Source organism: Gorilla gorilla, chromosome 9 (assembly GCF_029281585.2).
Source record: "Gorilla gorilla gorilla isolate KB3781 chromosome 9, NHGRI_mGorGor1-v2.1_pri, whole genome shotgun sequence".
NCBI lineage: Eukaryota > Metazoa > Chordata > Mammalia > Primates > Hominidae > Gorilla > Gorilla gorilla.
This window is the reverse complement of record NC_073233.2, coordinates 18,899,169-18,926,820: the sequence shown is the minus strand read 5'-3', so window position 1 is coordinate 18,926,820 and position 27,652 is coordinate 18,899,169. Positions and strand designations below refer to the sequence as shown.

At 42.7% G+C, this 27,652-nt stretch overlaps 1 protein-coding gene across 1 annotated transcript in view; it reads right to left on the bottom strand.

Moving 5' to 3' along the window:
• PARVA (parvin alpha) overlaps nt 1-27,652 on the bottom strand; it is a 156,275-nt gene that overhangs the window by 36,212 nt on the left and 92,411 nt on the right. The window contains exons 2-4 of the mRNA XM_004050716.5: nt 20,054-20,143; nt 19,905-19,975; nt 15,968-16,070 (exon numbers count right to left, since the gene is read on the bottom strand). Coding sequence (XP_004050764.4) covers nt 15,968-16,070; nt 19,905-19,975; nt 20,054-20,143 — 264 coding nt within the window. The remainder of the gene's footprint in view (nt 1-15,967; nt 16,071-19,904; nt 19,976-20,053; nt 20,144-27,652) is intronic.

The window sequence follows — 27,652 nt, the reverse complement described above, 5'->3', positions numbered from 1 at the left end:
CCAACTGAAGTGGGGACACTCTTGTGGCACTGAGCCCTTAACCTGCGAGGGCTGTGCTAACTTTGGGACAGTAGTATCAAAATTAAATTGTAGGACACCCTGTTGCTGTCCATAGAGAACTGGAAAATTGCTTAGTGTGGAAAACCCACATATTTGGTGTCAGAAGTGTTAGGAGTATAGAGAAATGTGTTTTCCATTATTGGATTTCACACCTTACTTACTGAAGCATCCATTGTTTTTCTGTTTCCACTAATATATTTAACTAGTCTATGATACTAAAATTGTAGTGCATTCTTCCTAAAATTAAACTTTTTCCTTTTTTTTTTTTTTAGCGTCTGGTATTTCTTATTTAGGAGAAGCATTTTTGTGGCTTTGTTTTGTGTTGCAAATGTTTTATAAAATGTAACTCTGCTTTACTTCTTTCCATTTTAGTCATTATGCTTTGGGTTTATATTCTTGCTTTTAATTTTTGCTGTTCGATATTTTAGTTTAGGCATTGATATTGGTATTAAATGGATTTGCATAAAAATATATCTCGAAGTAATCCTTATTGTGTGTGTGTTAATATTCTCTTTTTTTTTTTTTTTTTGAGATGGAGTCTCATTATGTTGCCCAAGCTGGAGTGCAGTGGCACAATCTCAGCTTACTGCAACCTCTGCCTCCCGGGTTCAAGTGATTCTCCTGTCTCAGCCTCCTAAGTAGCTGGGATTACAGGCATGCACCACCACGCCCAGCTAATTTTTGTATTTTTAGTAGAGATGGGGTTTCATTATGTTGGTCAGGCTAGTCTCGAACTCCTGGACTCAAGAGATCCACCCACCTCAGCCTCCTAAAGTGCTGGGATTACAGGCATGAGCCACCACACTCAGCCTTCTCTTTCTCTTTTAATGAAAATGAGATTATAGTATATATATATTTTTGCTATTGGCTTTTTTCCACTCATATATATATCATAAGTCTTTTCAGGTCAATATATGAATATAACTCATTATTTTTCAAAACTGCATATTGCATTATATGACTTATAACTTGACATACAGCCAGGTTATAACCCACATTTTCTGTATTTGTAATAAAGTTGCAATAAACATCTTGTGTGTGTGTGTATATATTACTAATTGATTACTGCTGGTAAACATGGAAGCTATTGCCTTACAGATTTTTTCCTTGTATGTTGTCATCTTACCAAATCCCTTTATTAGTCCTATTGCGGTTTGAGTCTTCAGCATTCTCTGGGTATGCAAATAAAACATCATTATCTCTATTTTGCAGGCTTATGTGACATATTTTAATTTTCTAACATTTTAAATAAAAAATTAATTTGCAAACTTCTTCTGCTATTCCTACCCCCTCCTTTATCTTTAAGGTATTCAACCCTTAAAATATAAGAGGCCCACTCAAATCATATTTCTATAGCTTAATAGTAATTTACTCAACATTACTAAGGATTTAAAGATAATGTTCTTTTGTGGGCTAATTTCAGCTAGCTCCATAGAGTTTTCTATTGCTGAAGTTTTATTCTTCCAGGAAACTGTTTCTCTCATGTTTCCATAGTTACACAGATTGTTCATAACTAGTTTAACTCTTCATAAGTATTAGGCATGATTTTGAAATTGATAGGATGTGATTTAGAAAATTTTCTCAGGTGGATTATTTTGTGAATCTTTGAGTTGTTTTTGAAGGTATTACCCAAATTTGCTTTTGGAGAGATTATATATAGAAAACAATGAAACAGTATTCAAAAGTTCTGATGTATAAAGACAAGGCAGAATAAACTCAATTACCCTGAATGGTGGGAGAACTGAGATGTTCTAACAAACACAACTGTCATATATACCACACTATATTAATGTAACCAACCTTCAAGAACTAAAATATGTAAAATATTCTTTCCAGTATGAACAATTCCTGAGTTGTTTAAAAAATACTTTTGTCTCCAAGTATATTAGGAGAGAAACTTGCATTGTAGTCAGAGAATTTGGTCTGTATGCTAATTTGTTGAGATTTGCTTCATAGGCATAGTCAAATTTCGTAAGTGTTCCATGAGCAGTTGAAAAGAATACAGTTTGCAGGGTATTATATGCTATATACAGATTAGTTAGAGCTGACTAACTGTATTATTCAAATATTCTCTATGAACTTTTTTCTTAATATGTTATTAAGAGAAGTATGTTAAAAACTACCACTGTGATAGGTTTGTCAAATTCTTGAAGTAATGATTATCATTTTAAATTTTTAAATATTTGATATACAAAAGTACATATAAGTTTAAAATTTCTATATTTTCCTAGTGACTTTAATTTCTTATTAATATGTAGTGACTCTCTGTAGTAATGCCTTTTGCCTTAAAGTCTATTTTGTATGATGTAAAATAGTTACCCCAGCTTTAAAAAAATTAGTCCAGTATACATAATTATTTCCACCCTTTTTCTTTCAACCTTTGCGTGTCCCTCATTTATTAAAACTATCTCAGCTGGGCGTGGTGGCTTTATGCCTGTAATCCCAGCACTTTGGGAAGCTGAGGCAGGAGGACTGCTTGAGGCCAGGAGTTGGAGACCAGCCTGGGCAACATAGTGAGACCCTGTCTGTACAAAAAATAAGAAGAAACTTAGCTGGGCATGGTGGCACACACCTGTAGTCCTAACTACTTGGGGGGGCTGAGATGGGAGGATTTCTTTTGAGCCCGGGAGGTAGAGGCTACAGTCGGCTGTGATTGTGCCACTATACTCCAGCCTGGGTAACAGAGCAAGACCCTGTCTCAAAACAAAACAAAACTATCTCTTGTATATAGTATTTGGCAAGAATTTGTTTTGTTATTTAGTCTGATATTGAGTTTACCAGTATACTTGGATTCACTTCTACCAGCTTATCCTGAACTTTCTATATAGTGGGTTTTCCGATTCTTCTCCCCCTTCCAGCCTTGTTTTTTTTTGGATTAATGTTTTCATTCTTTCTCATTCCATTTTCTCCCCATGATTAGTAGGGAGGTTATATACTCTGTTTCTATTATTTCAGTATTTATGATAGAAAATTTATCATTCATATTGAACTTAATAAAGTCTTAAGCTAATTGGTATCTTTACCCATATACTAAACAATACAAAGACCTCAGCACGCGTTGACTCCAATTACATAATTCCTGATTTATGTGCTACGGTTGTATGGGATTCTGATTCTATCTTGTTTTAATTAACAAATTAGACATTATTGTGATTTTTTATATTCATTTAATTATGGCTTTGATCTACCCACCATGATAATCTTCATTCACTATTGCATTTTAGATATTTTTGAGGGGTTCATTTTCCTTCCTATTTTACATTCTTGAGAAATTCCTTTGCGGGGGTCTATTGGTAATAAACCCTCTCAGTTTGTGTTTATTGAAAATGCCTTTATTTTCTCTCTCTCTCTTTTTTTTTTTTTTTTTTTTGAGACATAGTCTCACTCTATCACCCAGGCTGGAGTGCAGTGGCTCGATCTCTGCTCACTGCAACCTCCACCTCCTGGGTTCAAGTGATTCTCCTGCCTCAGCCTCCCAAGTAGCTGAGATTACAGGTGTGCGCCACTATTGCCTGGCTAATTTTTGTATTTTTAGTAGAAATGGGGTTTCACCATGTTGATCAGGCTAGTCTTGAACTCCTGAGCTCAGGTGATCCATTCGCCTCAGCCTCCCAAAGTGCTGGGATTACAGGCGTGAGTCACTGAGCCCCGCCTCTCCTAACTTTTTTTTTTTTTTTTTTTGAGACTGAGTCTCACTCTGTCACCCAGGCTGGAGTGCAGTGGCGCGATCTTGGCTCACAGCAAGCTCTGCCTCCCTGGTTCACGCCATTCTCCTGCCTCAGCCTCCCGAGCAGCTGGGACTACAGGTGCCCACCACCACACCCGGCTAATTTTTTGTATTTTTCATAGAGATGGGGGTTTCACCATGTTAGCCAGGATGGTCTCGATCTCCTGACCTTGTGATCCATCTGCCTTGGCCTCCCAAAATGCTGGGATTATAGGCGTGAGCCACTGCACCTGGCTGCCTCTCCTAACTTTTTAAAGCCGCCTCTCCTAACAGTTTTTTTGGCTGTGTATGAACTTATAAGTTGATCATTTTTGTCAGCACTTTAAAGACATCAAAGTGTTTTGATATCTTCAATATTAATATCTTTTGGCTTTTCTTGTTCCTTGTGAAAGACAGCTTTCAGTCTGTTGTTCCTTTATAAATAATTGATTTTTTCCTCTATGCTTTTAATCATTTGTCTTCAGTGTTCTTAGGTTTCACTGTAAAGTGTGTAGGTGTAGATTTGTCACTACTTATCCTATTTGGGATTCACTGAGCTCCCTGAATCTGAGGATTCATGTCTTTCATCAATTCTAGAAAATTCTCATTCATTATGTTTTCTTTAAATATTTACTATACTCCATTTTCTTTTCTTCTAGAATTCCAATTAGCTGTGTATGTTGCATCTACTTAGACTAACCTCTGTGTTTTCAAATTCTTTTTCTCGTTTTCTATTCTGTTGTCTCTCTATACTGGATTCTGGGTAATTTCTCTAGTGCTGTCTTCTGGTTCATTAATTCCTTCTTTAGCTGTGTCTAATCCATTGAGGTTTCTAGTTTCATTATTATTCACACTTTTTCATTTCTAGAAGTTCCATTTGGTTGTTTTTCATATGTACCTTCCAGTCTTAATAGTTTCTTGTTCTTTTATCATTTTTAAGTCTTTAAAAACATTTATTTTGACATATTAAACATACTCATTTTATATTCTATAACTGAACACTTTTTTTCTTTTTCTTTTTTTTTTTTTAATAGAGGTGGGGTCTCACCATATTGCCCATGCTAGTCTCAAACTCCTGGGCTCAAGCAATCCTCCCACCTTGGCTTCCCAAAGTGCTGGGGTTACAGGTATGAGCCACCATACCCAGTCTATAGCTCAACAGTTTCTAATATTTATAGTATTTGTGGGATGAATCTACAGATTATTGTTTCTGTTGACAGTGCTCATGGTGGCTTACGCTCATGTCTTTGGTGATTTCTAATTTTGAAGTCATATTCCTTGGAATTTTAACTCTGGGAGTTCTTTGTGGTCTGAGTTTAGAGTTCCTTCCTCTTTAAAAGACGGACATATGTTTGCTTCTGTCTTGGGGCACTAGTGACCTGGGACAACTTGTAACTAAAATTTCAATTTAGATTTTTTAAAGTCACATAAGTACTGTGAATCCTAGCCTTAAATCTGTGTGAGTATAGACTTTTGATGAGGACTTATCTGAAGCAGACTTCTTTTTAATTGTTCTGTTCACATCCAAGGCTAAGATAATTTATCCTTATTGCCTCTTTCTGTGGGACAAATTTTGTACTCATTGAAAGAGTTGCCCTTTCAAGACCATGGCTCTATTCAGGGGGCTCGAATCCAACCCTCTTTCTTGCTCAGTCTCTACCCAAGATTTGTCTCCTGACCCTGTATGTGTGACCCTTTAAACTTCAGGCTATAGGCCATTAGGAATGATAGGTTATTCGGAATTAGCACTTATCCCACTAGATTTATACTTCCTTCTTGTTCTTGGAATCAGAAGAATTTCCTTCCTTTTCACACCAGTTTAGCCATCCCATACAAAAATATGTTCTTAAAGGCTTATCCAGATTTTTAAAGTATGCGGTACCAATAAGATTTATCTGAACATCTAGTCATCAGCCATAATGCTAAAAGTGAAAATCTATTTTCTTATTATATTAATTAGGACCTCTGAAACACTTATAATAGTTGTAACAGCCATTATTTCTCATTTGTCCCTAATACCACATCTTTGATATTTCACTATTTAATATGTTCAGTTAGGTTTTATTTAGCGGTCTTTATCGTATTTCAATAGTTTCCTCTTTCTATTTTACTTGAAATGACTGTTCAAATATATATCAAATGTTATTTGATATCTACTGATGGGTTAATTCAGTTTTGCTCCTGAAATTTACATATGCACTCAACCAATTTCAATAAGACTGATAATATACAAACAGAGAAAATTCAAGCTGTGAAAACTGTCTCCTCTCCATGGCAGTCCCAAGTTCCCTAGTCCCATTCATAGAGACAGTTTATTATGACTATTACCAGAAATATTCTATGCATACAAACATTGTATGCGTCCCTTGACACACACACACACAGTCGTTCTCTACCATGCCTTTTTCTATGTAGTAAGACATTTTAGAGAGCTTCTCTATTATTTATAAGGAAGAATAATAAAAAACTTTCATCTAACTTTTGAGTTTCTGAGATGAGAAAATAACTCTTTCATTTTAAGAATAGCAGCATATATCAACAATCCTAAAATCAGACTATTATAGGAGGAGGATCTTCAAGCAGTGCTATTCAACAGAACTATCTGGTATGATGGCAATGCTCATTTTTTTAATTGTCCAACATGGTAGCTACTAGCTACATTTGGCTATTGAGCACTTGATATCTAGCTGGTGTAACTGAGAAAATGAATGTTCCATTTTAATTGCTTTTAACAGCTGCATATGGCTATTGGTTGCTGAATTGGATAGCTCAGCCATACAGGTTTTTAAAGCCACCTTCCTGACTTTACAGGAGAGTGATCGGAGTAACAGAGGTATGTTTTAGTGGTGAAACCAAGATTGGAACTGAGATCTCCTGTTTCTTCATTCCTGCTTCAATTTTAGCATAGCTGCCACTTCAGCCCAGCATTTTGGGGCATAGAAAAGTGACTCTCAAAGTAAACAAGATCAAACTCTTCAAGATGCATCTCCTCGTGGGGTTCATGGAGTCATACCTGTTCAACATCCACCACATAGAATCAGCCTGGTTTACTCTGGCTACTCTCCCTACATCTCTAGGTCCTCTTCAAGCTTTTCCCCATCCAAACTGACACTCCTCTAGTTTGACACTATCCTTTTCTCATGAGGAGATGGCTCTGCTGGAGTTCCTTCCACTCTCTCTGAGCATCTCCCATACTGCTCCTATGATATTTCCTAAAGCCCCATTTCTGACTGTGTTGTTTTGCTCATAAGGCATCACTAGTTGCCACTACCAAAACAATACAGTCTAAAACTCTTAGTTCATGGTCCTCTAATGTGAGCTTCATCTTCTTCCTTTATTTTATTTATTATTTTGAGACAGAGTCTCACTTTGTCTTCCAGGCCGGAGAGCAGTGGTACGATCTCAGCTCACTGCAACCTCTGCCTCCTGGGCTCAAGTGATCCTCCTGCCTCAGTCTCCTGAGAAGCTGGGATTACAGGTGCCCACCACCATGCCCCACTAATTTTTGTATTTTTAGTAGAAATGAGGTTTTATCATGTTGGTCAGGCTGGTCTTGAATTCCTGGCCTCAAGTGATCTGCCTGCCTCGGCCTCCTAAAGTGCTGGGATTACAGGCATGAGCCACCGCACCCAGCTTTATTTTATTTTATTTTATTTCTATTTTTATTTTTGAGACAGAGTTTCGCTCTTGTTGCGCATGCTGGAGTACAGTGATGTGATCTTGGCTCACTGCAACCTCCGCCTCCCGGGTTCAAGCGATTCTCCTGCCTCAGCCTCCCAAGTAGCTGGGATTACAGGTATGTGCCACCATGCCTGGTTAATTTTGTATTTTTAGTAGAAACAAAGTTTCTCCATGTTAGTCAGGCTGGTCTCGAACTCCCGACCTCAGGTGATCCACCCACCTCGGCCTCCCAAAGTGCTGAGATTACAGGTGTGAGCCACGGTGCCCAGCCCTTTATTTTAAATAGACTTTTCATTTTAGAAGGGTTTTTAGATTTATAGAAAAGTTACAAACAGTACAGACAGTTCCTATGCACTCCGAACTCAGTTTCCCCTCCTATTGTTAACAGCTCACATTACTATGGTACATATGTCACAGCTATTTATGTATGACATTAGTACATGACTGTTAACTCTATATCTTATCTGGATTCACTAGGTTTTTTCTAATGCCCTTTTTCTGTTTCAGGAAACGGTCTAGGATACCACTTCTTTTCTTCATGTCTCCTTAGCCTCCTCTGTTCTGTGATGGTTTTTCACACTTTCATTGTTTTTACCATGACCTTGACAGTTTTGAGAAGTGATGGTCAGGACTGCTTGATTTTTCCTATATTTTTCTCATGGGTAGGCTGGGGAGGAAGACCACAGAAGTGAAGTACCCTTTCATTACACCCTCCCCCTACCCTGTCCCCACTTCCACACCCTAATCATGGGAAGCCTGTCACTAAATTCAGCCACTCAAGGATTGTGGAATTAATTGCCACCTTTTTTGAAGGGGTTATATCTACACAAAGTATTTGAAATTCTATAAGGCAGAGTTGTCTTTTTGTTCCCATTTGCTTATTTGTTCAGTTATTTATATCAGTATCAATTTAAGGATATTTAGACTTTGGGTTATAATCCAGTACTGCTATTATTAATTTTTCCCCCAGATAATTCCAGCTTTGGCCACTGGGAGCTCCCTCAGGTTGGTTTCGGACATTTTTAATGTGTGGCCCTGTATATATATTTTTTCTTAGCACTTCTTTTTGGCACTACAAGATGCTCTAGGCTCATCTACATTCCCTGCCCCAGGTCTAAAATTAGCCATTTCTCCAAGAAGTCCTGGTTTCTCCTGTTGGAAATGGTGCTAAAAACCACGACCTGGGAGCTGGGTCTCATTTTCTTTGTTAGCCTCATATCCCAGTCACCCAACCCTGATGGTCATCTACCCACTGCCTCCTGGACTCTACAGCATTTTCCCTCCATTAGCACCAAAATTAACAGAGGCTTCCTGGAAACTCTTTTGTTGTCCTGGCTAAAGTGCCCTTTCTCCTTCCTCATATGGTTGAGAATCTTTTTCTGTAAGGCCCCATTCAAAATGCCCCCTCTGGCTGGGTGAGGTGGCTCACGCCTTTAATCCCACCACTTTGGGAGGCCAAGGTGGGTGAATCATTTGAGCCCAGTAGTTTAAGACCAGCTTGGGCAACATGGTGAAATTCCATCTCTACAAAACATACAAAAATTAGTTGGGTGTGGTGGCACACACCTGTGATCCCAGCTACCTGGGAGGCTGAGATGGGAAGATCTCCTGAGCCCGGGGAGGTCAAGGCTGCAGTGAGCTATGATTGTGCCACTGCACTCCAGCCTAGGCAATAGAGTGAAGCCCTATCTCAAAAAAAAAAAAAAAAAAAAAAAAGTCAACAAAAATCAAACACCAAAATACCCCCTCTTTCCTGAAACCTTTCCCAAACTCCTACTTGATCTCTTACAGACCTGTATACTACCAGGCTGTGAGTTTCCACAAGACAGCAATATGACACATTTACTTTTATATTCCTGAACTCAGCAGTTAGCATATAGCACACCAAATGGTTTTTGCCTAGTGGATATTATTATCTGACTGATTAAGATCAGTGTAAAATGCACTCTTTAGGGTCTATCAGGGAAAAGGAAAACCACACACACACACACACACACACACACACACACAAAACAAAACAAAACCACCCTCCTGCAGAACTTTACTGCCACAGGGAACCTTTTGGTCTCAAGCCTGAAGAATGATATCCTGTTTCAGTCACATGTTACTGTGAAAACCAGAAAGAAGAGCCCTGGAAGCTTATGACTCTCATCTCTGAAAACAGGCCTTTTCTGTTCCCAGCACATGTACATGTTCAAACATAAGGATCAGTCAAATGAAACATATCACAAGGAAATTCACATAGACATCCCAAGCCAGGAAACCTCAATAAGAAGCAGGCAGTGGGCCATGTTCAAATGAAGTGATGAATTATGTTGTATAGGCATCTTCCTGGAATCGCTTATCCCATCTCTCACTCAGTCATGCCTACTGCCTAGGTGTTGTGATTGTAAATATAACCAGGTGACCATGGACATACCTGTATAACTGAGGTATTGGGAAATGTGTCCCAACTTTGGATGATTCTGTGACTTCTTATTGATGTCATGGAGTAAGAGTATATTCTGGGAGACCTAAGGCTCTTTCTTCCATCAATCACCCTGGAAGGAGGTAATCCTGGACAAGAAATGAGGTGACTTTTTGGCTGGGGTAGGAAGGAACTTCCTCCTCATTCTGGGGTTCGGAAACCTCTGCTCTGAGGTTTGGAAAGGGCTGGGGCTGCTCCCGTGAGAGGACGAAGTGTACGTCATGAAGAGGCAGGCCAGCGTTGCTGGCAGCTAATATTTTATTGGCAGCAACACCAACAGCGCAGAGAAGTGGCCAGTGTCCCCACAGCGGGGTTGCTGTCCCTGTGGTCTCTCTGGATGACAGTGATGCCCCTTCCCCGAGCTCCTTGGCCCACCTGCATTCATCTGCAGCTACAGACAGCTCTTAGCACACTGATGGCCATCTCTGGCCCCAAGGCTCTCTCCTCTGTCACCACAGGAGCACAGCCTGGAAGTTTTTATTTCCTGCACAGGTCACCCTCAACCACAGGGGGAAAGGAGCCATAGGATAAACGCCCTTGCTACCTTGCACTGGGAAGGGTGATTCTGAGATGTGTTGTTACGTGGTTTCTCAGAGGGCCCAGCTATGAGCCCTGGTTGAAACAGAGCTGCTGTTCTGATTAACATACTCGTGTTTGGCATTTCTCTCTTCCCCTCTTACATGCCCTACTCAGTTATTTGTACGTTTTAAGGTCACCTTCTATATAAGCTTCCTCCACCCACGTCCTTGTCTTGGCATCTGCTTTTGGGAAAACCTAAACTAAGTTCTGCTGCCAGGGCAAGTGGGAAGACCCAGGGAATACAGGCAGCAATGGGGCAGCTGGGTTGGGCAGCTAAGAAAGAAGGACTAGGGAGAGGCTGTTCTGATAGAATCTACCAGAAATGCCTGGGGCGTCTGAGAAGGGTGATTTTCCTGCAAGGAAGGCAGACACTGCTGTGAGCAAGGGGCATGTGGCCACACAGAGGTGAGCCAGGCATGCTATTGCTCCCCATTGAGCTCACAATTGGAGAACACCCAGCCAGTCCTTGCCAGCCAAAGTCACATGGCATCTCAAGGACGCTCACCTGTTCAGGCTTTCACCACAGCAACGAAACATACACAACTCTCTGCCAAGAAGTCCCTGCTTAATATGGTTTGGCTGTGTCCCTACCCAAATCTCACCTTGAATTGTAATAATCCCCATGTGTCAAGGGTGGGGCCAGGTGGACATAACTGAATCATGGGGTAGTGAATAAGTCTCACAATATCTGATGGTTTTATAAATGGGAGTTCCCCTGCACAAGCTTTTTTGCCTGCCGCCATGTAAGACATGACTTTGTTCTTCATTCACCTTCAGCCATGATTGCGAGGCCTCACCGTGAGTCAATTAAACCTCTTTCCTTTTTTTTTTTGAGATGGAGACTTGCTCTGTCACCCCCAGGCTGGAGTGCAATGGTATGATCTTGGCTCACTGCAACCTCTGCCTCCTGGGTTCAAGCGATTCTCCTGCCTCAGCCTCCCAAGTAGCTGGGATTGCAGGTGCCCGCCACCACGCCTGGCTAATTTTTGTATTTTTAGTAGAGATGGGGGTTTCACCATGTTGGTCAGGCTGGTCTCGAACTCCTGACCTCGTGATCCACCTGCCTCGGCCTCCCAAAGTGTTGGGATTACAGGCGTGAGCCACCACGCCCAGCCAGCTTTCCTTTTTAAATTACCCAGCCTTGGGTATATCTTTATGAGCAGTGTAAGAACAGACTAATACACTGCCACACCTTCTCACACACTTCTGCCTCTAGGTTCTGGGTCTTTGCTCCACAATGTAATCAACATGGCTTCCTGGATTCCATGTCCTTTTTTTTTCTTTTTTGAGACAGAGTTTCGTTCTTGCTGCCCAGGCTGGAGTGCAATGGCACGATCTCGGCTTGCTGCAACCTCTGCCTCCTGGGTTCAAGTGATTCTCCTGTCTTAGCCTTGCAAGTAGCATGCACCACCATGCCCGGCTAATTTTTTGTATTTAGAAGAGATGGGGTTTCACCATGTTGGTCAGGCTGGTCTCGAACTCCTGACCTCAGATGATCCACCTGCCTCAGTCTCCCAAAGTGCTGGGATTACAGGTGTGAGCCACCACGCCTGGCCCTGTATCCTTTTCTTGATGTCAGATGTGTATGCTCCTGGGCTACGAGAGGCCCCTATGCCATTTCCATCATCTTCTAAGTGCTAGTGTTTCATAGTTACTTTACTAATCTCAAAGTCAAACCCCTCCAGCTCGCTGCCCAAACAACTCAGTATTAAGGAAGCTCAAGCCCCACTACGATTAGAAGCTGGATTTCTGGGAACAATCATGCCTGGTTAACACCACCACGTAAGGGCACTGTACCTAGGTACAGATGTTTGGTTATTTATGCTGCAGACAACAAGTTAAAAACATCCACTAATATACCCAAATCTTGATATCTAAATTCCATTCTCCAATAAAATAAATCAGGGCTCGTTGGAGAAGTGATTGATTTCAGGACTGGAGTAAGAAAAATATAAGATGGTCTTGGAGTATCTTATGATGTGAGAAACAAAGGAAATGCTCAGAAAAAAAAAAATATGGGCAGCTTGTTGAAAGAGTCCAGGAGGCAACCTGAACGAGCTCCCAATGGCCGAAGCTGGAGGCCAATGAGCAAAAAAGTGAACGATAAAGTAGTACTGGATTAAACCCAAAGTATAAAATAAATATGTCCATAGTGATATAAATAAATAGAAATGACAACTCTTCCTTTTAGAATTCCAGTTAATAAATGCAGAAGGAATACAGAGAAGAGACCATCTCTGCTAGAACACTACCATAAGAATTGCGGCAGATGCATTCTAAATGGATGCAAAAACTAGAGGGAGAAGTTTAAGGAGAAAGAGGATATTTACATGGTCTCAAAGTATCTCTCCCCACTTAAATTAATTAAAAAGAGAAAAACAGTCACTTTATAATGAAGAAATCTGGCAGATACCACCCTGACAATGTGATTGAGGTTAACATGACCAGTGACACGAAAAATAGCCAGAGGGGAACGTAAGGTCAGAGTGCTCACTCAAAACTCTGCCTCCTTTATACTCACAGGGTCGTTAAAAAAAGAAAACAAACCAAAACATTCCCCAAAATCTCTGCTTCCAGACTGACCCCTCCCAGGAGCTCCTGATGCATATTTTTTTTTTTTTTTACCGCAAACTGGTTCCCTCCACCTGAGTATCCTACCTATGGGCTTTGCATGTGTATGCCCTGCCTCAGACCTTTGAGATTAGGGTCTAAACTTAAGTTCACAAAAGAAGCATCACCTCCATAGTGAATCAACTTTTCAGCATGAAGGGTGAAATGTGAAATGATCTAATCTGCTTGTACGCAATGCCTAACTTGGGGTTGCATAGATGTGATGCTGGATGGTTTTGTAACCATTCCTGGAGGCAAGATTCCTCCACAACCATATTCCATTACTCTGTGGCCATGTTCTACCTTGCTTTGACAGCCTAGCAGAGAACATTTTGGCAGTTTCAGATCCTGACTAGATGTCTGCTGGAGGAGTTAAAAGCTGTAGTCACTGGGACAGATGCGTGGTGAGGCTCCCGGCTTAGCCATGTCTTCATGTGCCGAAGCTTTTTCATTTCCTCTCTGTATTCAGTTGGAGTTTACAAGCCTTTAAATATTAACACTCATTAATACTGATGTCTGAGAACCAAATCAGTTTAACTTCCTAGAAATTACATTAGCCATTCATTCATTCAATACACTTTTTTTTTTTTTTTGAGAGGGAGTCTTGCTCTGTCCCCCATGCTAGAGTGCAATGGCGTGATCTCGGCTCTCTGCAACCTCTGCCTCCCAGGTTCAAGCGATTCTCCTGCCTCAGCGTCCCGAGTAGCTGGGATTACAGGCACCCGCCACCACGCCCGGCTAATTTTTGTATTTTTAGTAGAGACAGGGTTTCACCATGTTGACCAGGCTGCTCTTAAACTCTTGACCTCAGGTGATCTGCCTGCCTCGGCCTCCCAAAATGCTGGGATTACAGGCATGAGCCACTGCGCCCAGCCTCAATATACACTGATTAAGTGCTAGGCAACATATGCTAGACAACCTGATGGTGCTGGAGAAGCCTGGATAAATATATAGGACATGGCTTGTGCCCTTGGGAAGCCTATACACATTTACCTAAACAGCTACAGATGACATGGAAAGTCTAATAATAAGGCATGTATATATACTTACATGTATGTATACAGATATGTGTGTACACATTTATATCTACACACCTATACATATATGCACTTATGTGCAAGTGTATATATAGTCCCTCAGAGAGAGAAACATTTGTGTGTGTGTGGGGGGGAACACAAAAAAAAGTATATGACTATGTTTTCTAAATGTGACTATAGGGCCAGGCGCAGTGGCTCACTGCTGTAATCACAGTACTTTGGGAGGCTGAGGCGGGTTGCTTGAGCCCAGGAGTTTGAGACCAGCCTGGGCAACATGGCAAAACCCCGTCTCCAGAAAAAATACAAAAATTAGCTGGGCATGATGGTACATGCCCTGTAGTCCCAGCTACTCAGAAGGCTAAGGCAGGAGGGTCACTTGAACCCTGGAGGTCGAGGCTGCAGTAAGCCAAGATCATGCCACTGCACTCCAGCCTGGGTGACAGTGAGAATCTGTCTCAAGAAAAAAAAACTGACAGTACTGTAAAGGCTATAATAGGGAGGCACATTTGATTAATTTGATTAATTCTAGAGATCGGAAGGATGAGCAATAATGGTTTGCCCTGGTGGGTAAAGGAGGAAGGCAGGCCTTAGAGGCAGAAGGACTAGCATGATCAAAGGTACAGGCATGTTAATATGTGTGGCATATATAAAAATGCAGCAATGGTATACAAAAAAAATAGTAAAACCAATGATGACAGACATTTATCGAGCATCTACTATGTGTCAGGCACTATCCTAAGCACTTTACATGTATTACCACACGGATGAGCCACATGTGTGGGTGAGACCAAGGAGACAGCTGGGGGTCATCAGATGATGGAATGCTTTGAATGTTGTGCCAAGGGGTTTGGACTTTGTCCAGCAGGAGAGAGGCACTAAGAGTTATAAATAAGTACAGGCAAGACTGGACTTGTGATTTTAAAAGTTTCCTCTGCTAGCTGTGTAGGGAATAGGTTGGAGGAGGTGAGATGGGAAGCAAAGAAGTGAGTTTGGAAGTTTTTTCAATAGTTCAGAGAAGTCAAAATGGCAGAGGATGTATTCAGGAGAGGTAGAAATGGGTTTTGCTGATCCCTGTATACATGGGGGCAGAGGAGGAAGGGAGAGGATTCTATGAACTCAGAGGGGATGAAACAGCTTTAGAAAAGTGGATGAATTCAGTCTAAAGCAGATTCAGGTAGAGGTGCCCAGAGGGCAGCTAAGGATTGAAGTCGAGAATCTGAGGGGACGGTTTGGGCCACAGTTAGATTAGGAGCAGTGGGGGACACCTTAACTCCATTCAAGCTGCAATTTGTCCTTTCAACACTAAGATTACCCCTGAATTCTCCTTTCTCTCCCCATTGTCCTTACATTTTCACATGAACAGCTGCAAAGTGACCCAGGGAGGAATACACACACACACAAGTCCACAGATGACAGAGGAACACACACACATGCATCTGAAGGTGACAGAGGTCTAAAAATGCATACTCATGCCCATGCATGTAAATATACCGACAGAGGCCACACAGGCATGCTTTTCTGGAGAGGCGGAGGCGTGCTTTCTAGTTATTAATATACAGTGGAATCTTTTCATCTAGCTGATGATTCTTGGCTGCTAGAAGGAGCAGGCCCACCTGGTCATGGAGACTCCCTCTACAATTCATTCATATGAAACATTCCAAGTGGACATCTAAAGCCTTCACTGAGCTGTTATTCCATGCTCCACACATTTGTAATCCATTTCCAGGTAAGCCACTGTAAACTGAGAATAACTCCTTCTAGCTACAAGTAGGTGATCCAACCACCTGCAATTAAACACACATCCATTGCAGCACTCAACTCTCCTACCGAAAAGCTTCTGCAGGACTTGTCCATCATATAAATCTTCAGCTAGGTCTTTCACAATGATTCTTTCTCCAACCAACACATCATTAATCCAGTCAATTAATACCTACAGAGAGAGAGAGAGAGGGAATGTGCAATAGTAAGAAAAGAGTTACGGGGTATTTTCTTACAGACCAGCTTTCTTATCCTAAACAATTAAAATCTAAATGAACTTTAGATTTTAAGTTTCATTTTATTTGAGATGGGGTCTCACTATGTTGCCTAGGCTGGACTTAAACTCCTGGGCTCAAGTGATCTTCCTGCCTCAACCTCCTGCGTAGCTGAGACTATGGGAGTGTTCCATTGTGCCCTGCTTTGAACTTCAGATTTTAAAAGCAGGAGAACTATCCACATAACCCAGTGTGTGCACAGGTAGCTGTAAGTGTGAGCCCTACTGGCCTTCTTAATTTTCAGATGTATAACCTGCTAGTGCCATGTCCCTGTTAATATCTATGTCCCCTATTATTCCTTACTCTAATGGCAAGCAACACTCACAGTGTACGGCCATAAAAAAAATTTTAGGCTGGGCGTGGTGGTTCACACCTGTAATCCCAACACTTTGGGAGGTCGAGGCGGGCAGATCACTTGAGGTCAGGAGTTTGAGGCCAGCCTGGCCAACATGGTGAAACCCCGTCTCTACTAAAACTACGAAGATTAGTCAGGTGTGGTGATAGGTGCCTGTATTCCCAGCTACTTGGGTGACTGAGGTAGGAGAATTGCTTGAACCGGGAGGTCGAGGCTGCAGTGAGCCGAGATCGTGCCACTGCGCTCCAGCCTGGGCAACAGAGTGAGACTCTATCTCAAAAAAAAAAAAAAAAAAAAAAAGTTAAGTATACAGTGATATGTCTTGGTCATTGTGCACAGTAGTTTAATCCCCACCACAATCGAGATACAGAACAGTTCCCTCCCCAGTAGGATGCTTCCGTAGGTCCCTTTGTACTCAATCCTCATCCCTGACCACAGGCCTGGGGGAACCACTACAGTTTTGACATTTCTCCAATTTCTTATAAGTGGACATCGTCCTTTGTGTTGGACGTCTTTGCCTTAGCATAAGTATGCTGCCTTTATAACACAGCAATAGCCAGACAGCGTTGCCATCCCTGGGTGGGCTGATGTTGGAGTCTGGAGGCTTTTGTTCTGCTGTCCCAAGGCAAGAGGATGGCAACTGTAATACCTACTGTATACCAGGCACCGCACTGTATCCAGTAGAGTAAGACCCAGCCTCTGTCCTGGAGAGGCTTATGGGGGCAGAAAACCGGTCAACCAAAGGATTATAACATAAAGAGTTCAAATCCTGGGGTGGGGAGGACATGATGCTATGAGAGAGTAGAGAAGAGGCCCCGACAGGCTGGGAGTGGGCAGGAGAGATCAGGAATGAGGGAAGGCTTCCAGAAAGCCTTGTGTTTGAGCAGACTTTTTTTTTTTTCCTTTTGAGGTAGGGTCTTGCTATGTTGCCCAGGCTGGAATGCAGTGGCTATTCACAGGTGCAATCATAGTGCACTATAGCCTCAAACTTCTGGCCTCAAACCTTCATCTGAAAGTAGCTGGCATTACAGGTACATGCCACTGTGCCCAGCTCCTAAGGAGACTCTTAAACTAGGAGTTGACCAGAAAGAGTAGGATTTCAAGGTGGTCAAAGCAGCCTAGATCTAGAAAATTGAACCTCCCTCTGGAAGTACGGAGGTAGCTGTGCCTTTGGTCAGCACCCCGGGGCTCAGGCCTATGTGCATCTCCAATCCTTCACTCTCTCAAACAGGGCCCGAGTGCAGGTCTAGGTCTGGGAGATCAACATTGAAGCCTAAACCATTTGGAGCCCATTCTGACTGTCCTTACCCTTAGAGGTCTCCTGAGCAAGTAGTAGCACACCCATTCTAGCATGGTGAGCACCCTCTGATAGGAGCAAGCCCAGGGCTAGCCCCTTTCCCCCTACCCTTGCCCACACAGGCCCAGCACCCCGGAGAGTGTGCAGCGGCAGGCACAGCCTGCCCCTCAACTGTTCCATCTTCTTCCTGCACAGAAAGGTGAGGGCTCAGGGTCTCACTGTCTCACTGGGCAGGGGCAGTCATCTGTGGATGCAGCAGACTGCATCAGGAAAGGCCAGATACCCAACATGCACAGCCCAGCTGCCTGTGAGGCTCCGGTTGTGATCCAGGGGAGCAAGGGGCTGCATGGCGGCCTAGCCAAGGCTGCCTCCTTTCTCTTGAACTCTGGGGTCAGGGCCCAGACTCCCTTCAGCAGACAGAAGGGACATTTACACATCTCCTCTGAGATGACTGCCCTCAGTCCTCCAGTCCCTAGTGAGATGGCCCAACCCTCACATGGGTTTGATTTTACTTCTGAATACTCCTGGCTGACTTTGAAATTCCTACCCATTCATCCACCCACCCTTCCTTTCCTCCATCCATCCTCTAATGTTTATTAAATACCTGCTATATGTGACATTCTGTGCTACGTCCTTGGGGTACAATGATAGAAAAAAAAGACAGTCTCTAACCCCAAGAAGCTCACCATTTAGTGAAGGAGACAGAGAAGTGCATGAGAAGCTATAATATTACGTGGAGACGACAACAGAACTAAGGACAGGGCCATAGCAGCCGTGGAGTGGTTGAGCCATGGCACTAGAGTTTAGAGCAAGCTTCCTGGAGCAAGCAGCCGTGCTGAGACTTTCAGATGAGGGGCATGAGAGGCATTCTACTCAGCGTGGACTGCATTAGCCAGGCTTTGGCGGTGGGGAGCGCTGGGAGCACGCATGGGCTGCTGGGAGCAGCAGTTCTGGCATCCTTGTGTTGCTGGGTAGTGGCTGATCTCAGGTTGAAGAGGCAGCTAGAGCAAGGAGTCTAAACACCACCTCTTAGGAGTCGACTGCAACCTGTGGTGGATGAGAAACTCTGAGAGGTCTTGCACAGGGGAACCACGTGTTCAGATTTGCATGCGGGAATGAATCACTCTGACATCCAGTGCTATTTATTTTTTTTTTTTTTTTTTTTTTTTTTTTGAGACAGGGTCAGGCTGGAGTGCAGTGGCATGGTCATGGCTCACTGCAACCTCTGCCTCCCAGGTTCAAGCCGTCCTCCCACCTCAGCCTCCCGAGTAGCTGGGATTACAGTCATGCGCCACCACACTTGGCTACTTTTTGTATTTTTAGTAGAGATGGTGTTTCACCATGTTGCCCAGGCTTCAGGTGATCCACCCACCAGCTAATTTTTGTACTTTTAGTAGAGATGATGTTTCATCGCATTGCCCAGGCTGGTCTCAAACTCCTGAGCTCAAGTGATCCGCCCGCCTTGGCCTCCGCAGAGTGCTGGGATGACACTCATGAGTGCCTTTTGTCTTAAGTGCAGCTTGGTTAAGCTGAAGAGGAGGAACATAGGACAGGGAATAAGACGCAGGGGAGAAATGAACAGTTTTGAAAGGACAAGCGCACACCAGCCACTGCGCAGGTACGTTATGCACAGTATGTCACTTCATCTCCTTTCTTTCTGCTTGAATTCCATCTGCTTGTTTATGACCATAAACAAAGCATCTTGCTTTTCTGAAACTTGATTTTGTCATCTGGAAAATGGAGATGAGACTAATTACTGCTCCACTGCCTGCTTTTGAGGGTCCTTGAGAAAATAAGCATTTTGTGCACTCTGGAATCCTGGCCATCGTGAGCTTACCTGTACTGAACTGTCTGGTGCTGTGACCAGCACCACTCACTGGGCATTTGTCACATCCCACACTTACACAATCGCTTACGTTTTCGATGGCCATCTGCTAGACCACTCACTGCCTGAGGCAGGGGCTGCCATGACTTTTTACCTTCTCTGAGGGGCTCGTGGGGTGCCTGCACAGAGCAGATGGCATATGGACACATGGTGTGTCAGTTAGGCACCTGAAGCCGCTCCTGATTTCTTCTTACCTTCATCAGTTCTTGAAGCTTGGGGTCACTGCGTGAGTTTGGATCCACCATTGTTCGCACCTCATTCTCCTCTTTAAAAAGAAAAGGAATTCAGTGGGGGTGCTGGCATGGGAAAGCTTAAGCGAATTCAGAGACAAGAGCACAGTTACCCAGCATCGTGTCCTCAGGGTCCAGCTCAAAGGGAATTGGGCTGAGGGGCAGGTTGATGGCGTTCATTCCCTCCTCCTGCAGCTCGGACACTGGAAGAAAAGGAAGAGCAGGGTCACATTTCAGCTGATGGACAGCAGGGGGTTGGAGCTCTGTAACAAGGGTGTTCGATATTGACATCGAGAAAAAAACCCACTAAGGGTAGATTACAGCTGTTACTCGGCCTACGATCAATTCATGGCCTCGCCTGGCTGAAAGGACCTAATTGTCCCCTTAATCTCACCTCTGCCAGCTGTCACTTCACTTGCTTTCCTCAGGGAAGCAGGGAGGTCTCAAAAGCACAGAAATCTCCCTCCTCTCAGAAAAGATTTCGGAATGAATGGAAGCGAGGTGGGCACTGACTTCTTTCTGAGTCTCTCCCTCCTGCCTGTCCCATCTTCCAGGACTTCCTGTCTGGTGCCCGGTGACTGTGTGCCGACAGGATGAATGGGGTCATGGGTTTGAGGCTATATGTACGCTGTAAGGCATTTCCATCCTCAGTTCAACCGTCCTCTGACTTCTCACCTCTCCTGGCTTCCCTGAGGTACTCTCCTAATTATCTGCCTTCCCACCTCCACCCAACCCCAGCCACTGCTCAAAAATACCTCAGTTCTGGCCCTTCCCTGAGCTCTGGTCCTATCCCTTGAGATGGAACCAGCTGTGGGACCTGGGGCCAGGCACTTCATCTCTCTTGGCCCATTTCCTCAGCTGAAAGTAGAGTTTGACTGGATGAACAGTAAGCTCTTTTACAGTCTTCAAAACCTAGAAATCTGTAATTCCACCTTCCTCGGAAAGAAAAACAAAAACAGGTAAAAACTACCAAAGATTACCAGCCCACGCTCCTCCAAGTGACCAGCCCCCACATGGAGCCTTAGTACAAAAAAATTCCTCCCACAAAACCAGTTGTGTGACAGACGTTTGGTGAGTGCTGACCTTGGATTACCCCTCCTAAAAGCAGTGACTTAAATCCCCTTGCTTTTTGCCAATTAAGCACAGAAAGGCCATTTTCTCAGAAGGCGTTGGTCACCAAGAGGTTCTTAAAGAGCTAATACAGCAGCTGCAATCAACCTTAATAAAAGCAGCGTCCCATCTTTCCATTTTATTTTTTTTATTGACTCTGGCCTCACCAATTGCCAGCATAGACTTGCAAGAAATCCTAAGCACAAGGCAGCCACTTACAAAGAGTTCTTTCACCTCAATACACTCACTGATAGCTGCAGTTGGACTGGAAGGAGACTGAGAAACAAAGGGAGTGAAACACTCTCTACGCCCTAAGAGACACAACTTGCATGGCGAGGCTGGTATTTAGTACCTTTGCAGCAGGCCTTTGACATTCACATAGGGTACCAGCCAGTCACCACCTTGATCTCCACATTCACAGACACCTACTATTTCATATAATTCTCCATAAAACATGACAGAAACACAGAAGGGGTACCTTCAAAGCTTAAATCAAGCTTGTCCAACCCACAGCTCATGGGCTGCAATGTGGTCCAGGATGGCTTTGAATGCAGCCCAACACAAATTCATAAACTTTCTTAAAACATTATGAGATTATCTGGAGATTTTTTTTTTAATAGCTCATCAGCTATCATTAGTGTTTACTGTATTTTATGTGTGGCCTAAGACAATCCTCCTTCTTCCAATGTGGCCCAGGGAAGCCAAAAGATTGGACATCCCTGGCTTAAATGATTCTGTAGGTACAGATTGTGTTTGTTTTCCAGCGAAGCACAACTGTTTCCTTAAAATTCTATAGTTTCTTCTAATATCTCCCCTAGAACTACCAGTTTTCTTTCTTTCTCAGGCTATTTCTCACAAAGAAGCACAATTTTCACTACTTTGTTAACAAGCATTGCTACACAAGGAGTGAGCAGTGGAAATAAAGTCATGTTTAAATGTGGCTGCAAGGCTAGGCTTACTGGCCAATGAAGGAACTTGCTCCTGCCTGGGACTTTCTCTCCTGCAGCTACACTGATCTGCACTGTCCAATACAGTAGCTACTAGCCACTTGAGCTATTTAAATTTCAGTGAATTAAAAATTCCACTCCTTAGCTGCACCAACCACATTTCAAGTACTCATTGGCCACAGGTGGCTGGTACCTACAACACCGGACAGCATGGATGTAGAAAGTTTCCATCACAAGATCATCAAGTATGTTCTCATGATTTAAGTGAGGACACGCCATATTTGGTTTTCTGCTCCTGTGTTAGTTTGCTAAGGATAATGGCCTCCAGCTCCATCCATGTCGCTGCAGATTTTCTTTATTCATGGCTGCATAGTGTTCCATGGTGTATATGTACCACATTTTCTTTATCCAGTCTATAGTTGATGGGAAAATAATCCATACAACAAACCCCCAGGACACAAGTCTGCCTATGTAACAAACATGTACCCCTGAACTTAAAGTTAAAAAATAAAATTTTTAAAAGAGATTAAGTGGATAATGTCCTAGGTCATCCCATTCAACTAATGTCCATGTCCACATTTAAATCTCCAGCCTGGAGCTCCAAGCTTATGAATCTAATCGCTTATTCAATGTCTCCTCTTAAGTCTACTAATAGAGATCTCAAATGTACACATCCAAACAGAACTTGTGATTCTCAACACCCTCATACCCACCATACCAGCACTAAAATGAACCTGTTCTTTATTCTTATCCTCTTCAGTAGATGGCACCACTGTTTACACCATGGTTCACGCCAAGCTCCGAGGAATCACTCTTAAGTTCTCATTTTCCTCACCTTTTGCGTCTGTCCAAAACACTGGCAAGTATTGTGGGCTCCGCCTCCAAACCAGGACCCAATTCCAAACACTTCTCACCATCTCCCTGCTCTACCATCCTGACCTGAGCCACCGTTATCTTTTGCCTGGCCTATCAGAACCACCTTCTAACTGCTCTACCGCTTTGCTTGCATTTCCCCCACTCTCACCTACTTCCCACAGTGCAGCCAGAATGTTCTACAAAAATGTAAATAGGATCCTACATTCTCCCACTTCAAGCTTTCTTGTGACTTCCCATCATACTCAGGTCATAGGTAGGAGCTGAGGTTTTATTCTATGAGACTCTGATTAGCACCCTCCCACCTCCCTCTCATGTTTTATTTTCTCATCATGATCTGAAATAAAAACTTGTATGTCTGTTAACTCTCTCCCTCACCAGAATGTAAGTTTTGTAAGGACTGGCACTATTTCTCTTTTGTTCACTATTAGATCCCCCATGAGGCCAGAGGGCACAGTGGTTAGAAGCCGAGCTGCCTACATTCATATCCAGACTCTACCACTCACCAGCTCTGTGGCCTTGGGCAAGTTCATCAACCTCTCATGCCTTAGATTCCTCACCTGCAAAATGGGAGTGACAGCAATATTGCCAACCTCCAAGGGTTGCTGAGAAGATTAAATGAGTTAATATATGCAAAGTACCCAGAAGCATGCCTGGCAGCTGGTAAGAGCTAGGTAAATACATGCAACTATTATTATTACTTAAAACAACACCTTGAGCATTGTAAGCACTCAAGAAATATTTGTTGAATACATAATCCAAACTGTCAAGACCACCCTTCAACTGCACAGGTTATGAGTTGAGGCAGAATTTGCCAAAGCAGAGAATGGGATGCAAAGGATTTTACCTTTTTCCCAGAAAAACAAAATACATTTCCATTTTAGCCTGACTGTGTGTGTGTGCACATGTGCGTACGCATGCACGCACATTTCTGGGGCAGCATTTCCAGCTTACATTTTATAAGGTAAGTAAAGTCACACCTGTCCCAAGACTTGTTGTATAGCCAAAGTGAGCCAATTTGTAAATAGAGAGGTATTGAAACATCTCTAAAGTGTGACTAGAAACGCAATATTTGAAGCCAGGACTCCTAAAGGTGGTTCTGAACAGGATCTCTTTTTCTGTGTAGATCATTGTTAAAAATGTTTTCAGATGAAAAATCCCCAGTCAGAAACAGTCCCCTCTGCCCTGCCTCTTTAATTCACTCACAGAGACATAACAAATCCAAGAAGAAAGGCCAAGATATGTTTGCAATTGGAAATGTTTTTTTCAGGAAACGATTTGGTACAGGAACATCATTCCCATTCCATTAACTGCTGACTCTGAGCCAACTGTTTGTAAAAGTGAATATGCAAACTGCCCAGTGCAGGCCTGGCCCTTGCCCCATGAGGCCCCATTAGTGGCCACTTTCCCAAAACAGCCCCCCTGCTTTGGAGGTTTCATTTCTATTAAACCAAAGCAGGACCCAGTAGAAGCCCCTTGCCAATCCTCACGCACTGAAAGAGAAGGAGCTACAACTGAATTTTCTCGGCACAGAATGGGAATCTGATGTTTATCCACTGAACCTCCTCTAACAATCTAAAACTAGGTCCGAATGTCTCGCAGCGCCATTGAGTCATAACTTAATAAACAGATCAAATGCCCAGCTGAAGGTCGGGCTAGGGAAAGCAGGGAGATTGCCTGAACCCCTGAAGTGCTCACCGTGAGAAAAGGGGCTTTTGTTTCCAGGGATATGTGGTCTCACTCTGAGGCCACATGAGCAGAAGAAAGTACCTGGATGGGCTTTGGCATGTGGATTTGAACCCTACTTCTATTTTTATCAGCTGTGGAACCTTATATAAGTAGGTTAACATCCCTGAAATTCGGTATAAAACAATTCTGTACATAACAAGGGTATAGCTGACACTGGTGGTTTGCTCCCCAACATTTATCCGTTTTCCCTGCTGAAAGAACCCTCATTTTGTTCCAGTATACACCCCTCCCTCCTATGCCTCCAGGTAAAGCCACTATTGGTTTAAACGAATCATGATGCTCTTGATCCCTGTAGCAGTGGTTGGCTCAAACATCATCATGTCAATTCTGGTCAATGAACTGTGACGGAAAATTTCTAGAAGCTTCTGGAATCACTTTCCTTTATTCTAAAGAAAGGCCCAAGGAAGAAAAGGCAACCTTCTCCTTCTAATCATTATACCTGGATTTGTTGCAGCCATTTTGTAGCCATGCAGTGAGTAAGCTCAAGGAAGAAGCTAGTGTGTTGAGGTTGGCAGAGAAAAAATATAGAAAGATGGGGTTCTTGTTGACACTATTAAGCCACCACCCCTGGAACCACTCAAGCTCTATATGTCTCATTATAGGAGATCCAATAAATTCCCTTATTGCTTGAGCCAATTAGAAGAGGTATTTTTCTGGGCCTCAGAGCCCAAACTCCCTAACTGGTAACATGGGGATACCAGGATTCTAAAGTCAATGGGTGAATAGAGTAGGTCTGCAATGAACGGTAATTTCCCCTGATTTTTGTTCATGAAGAAAAGAAATGCTATGGCATCTCTTTTACTCCAGAATACATCTAGGGACTCAAAGAATACCAGGGGAAAAGCAAACATGGAGAGAATAGACAGAGGTCTCTAAATATGCAAGGCCAGTAATTTCATTCATTCAACCAATAAGCATTACTGGGTGCCTCCCCTGAAGCAGTCTCCATGCCAGCACTGGTGATACAGGTTTGGGGATGTGACATAGGCCTGCCTCAGTCTGCTCAAGGTGGTGGGAAAGGTAGGCCCACAGATGCAATGCACACGGTGCTACACTCAGAGGTGATAGAGATGTAAGGAGAGAGCCACAGGGCTCATGTAGAACAAGGCTAACTTTGGATGGAGAAGACTGGGAAGGAGTCCTAAAAAGGGAACATTTGAACTGGACCTTGAAAATGTAAATTTTCAACCAACACAGGTGCACTACAAAAGGCACATCTTGTGTAAAAATAGCAAGATGTGGAAAAACAGGGCAGGTGTTGAGGGAGTAGTGATTATGTCTGAGCACAGGGAATGTAAATGTGCACAGGGGAAGGGGGTGAGGAATGGAATAGCAGATAAGTAGGGCGGGGTTCCAGAGTGTTAGGGTCTTGAATTCATCTATTCTCCACATTCCCTGAACCACGCCCACTGTATCTGTACTTGCAAAAAACCATTCTGAGAGAGGACAAGAAAGAACCAGGATGTTCTTTCTCCTTCAGGGCCAGTGGGCCCCAGTGAGATGTTTAGGCTGCTCTAGATCCTTATCAGAACTCTGATTATTAATTTCTAGTCCTCTTGAAAGTTATTAAAGCTCCCTTAATTTCTAAATAGTTCCAGGGCCTATGCAGAAGCTCTTGGCAGCTAAAGACAACTATATTGTCTGGTCAGCAAGTCCCAGCAATGTTTCTGTATGTGAAAAATCAATCTGAAAGAACATCTACAACAACAACAACAACAACAACAAAATTAAACCCTACAGCCTAACATCATACATTATGGTGAGAAATTGGATGCTTTGCCCCTAAAAATGGGAACAAGTCAAGGATGTCTCCTCTCACCATGCCTATTCAAAATTATACTAGAAATCTTAGTACAATAACACAAGAGAAGAAAATAGAAGGTATACAGATTGGGAAGGAAGAAATTATCTTTGTTTGCCAGTGATATTTCTAAAGAATCAACCATAAAACAAACAAACAAAACACCAATGCTCCTCACCCCTAAAATTCCTAGAATAAGCAATTCTAGCAAGGTTGCATGATACAAGGCTAATATACAAAAATCAATCGCTTCCTATATACTAGCACTGAATGGTTGAAATTTAAAATTAAAAACACAGTATCATTTATAGTAGCACAAAAAATGCAATACTTGGGTATAAATCTAAAATAATGAGCATACTATATCTTCTGATATGCAGAAGATTATAAAACCCAGATGATCTAAATAAAGGAAGAGATATTCAGTGTTCATGGACTGGAAAACTTAAGATTTCAATTCTTTCCAACTTCATCTATAGATTCAATGTTAATCTCAGTCAAAATCACAGAAAGCTATTTTGTGGATATTGACAAACTGATTCTAAAGTTTACACAAAAAGGCGAGAGACCTAGAGTAGCCAACAAAATATGGAAGAATAACGAAGTTGGAGGACGAACACTACCATACTTCAAGACTACTAAAAACATACAATCATCAATTGTTAAAATGATCACAGACCTAACTTAAAACACAATACTATAAAACTTCTAGAAAAAAAAAACAAAGGAGAAAATCTGTGTGACCTACGGTCGGATAATGAGTTTTTAGATATAGCACCAAAAGGATAATCAATGAAAGAAAACTTGGTGAGTTGGGCTTTATTAATACTTCTACTCTACAAGCTGGGTGTGGTGGCTTATGCCTGTAGTCTCAGCACTCTGGGTGGCCGAGGCAGGCGGATCACAAGGTCAGGAGTTTGAGACCAGCCTGGCCAACATAGTGAAACCCCGTCTCACTAAAAATACAAAAATTAGCCAGGCATGGTGGCGCATGCCTGTAGTCCCAGCTACTTGGGAGGCTGAGACAGAAGAATTGCTTGAACTCGAGAGGCAGAGGTTGCAGTGAGCTGAGATCAGGCCACTGCACTCCAGCCTGGGCAACAGAGCAAGACTCCGTCTCAAAAAAAAAAAAAAACTAAATAAATAAATATTTCTACTCTACAAAAGATACTGTTAAGAGAATGAAAAGACAAGGCATAGACTGAGAGAAAATATTTGCAAAATACCTATTG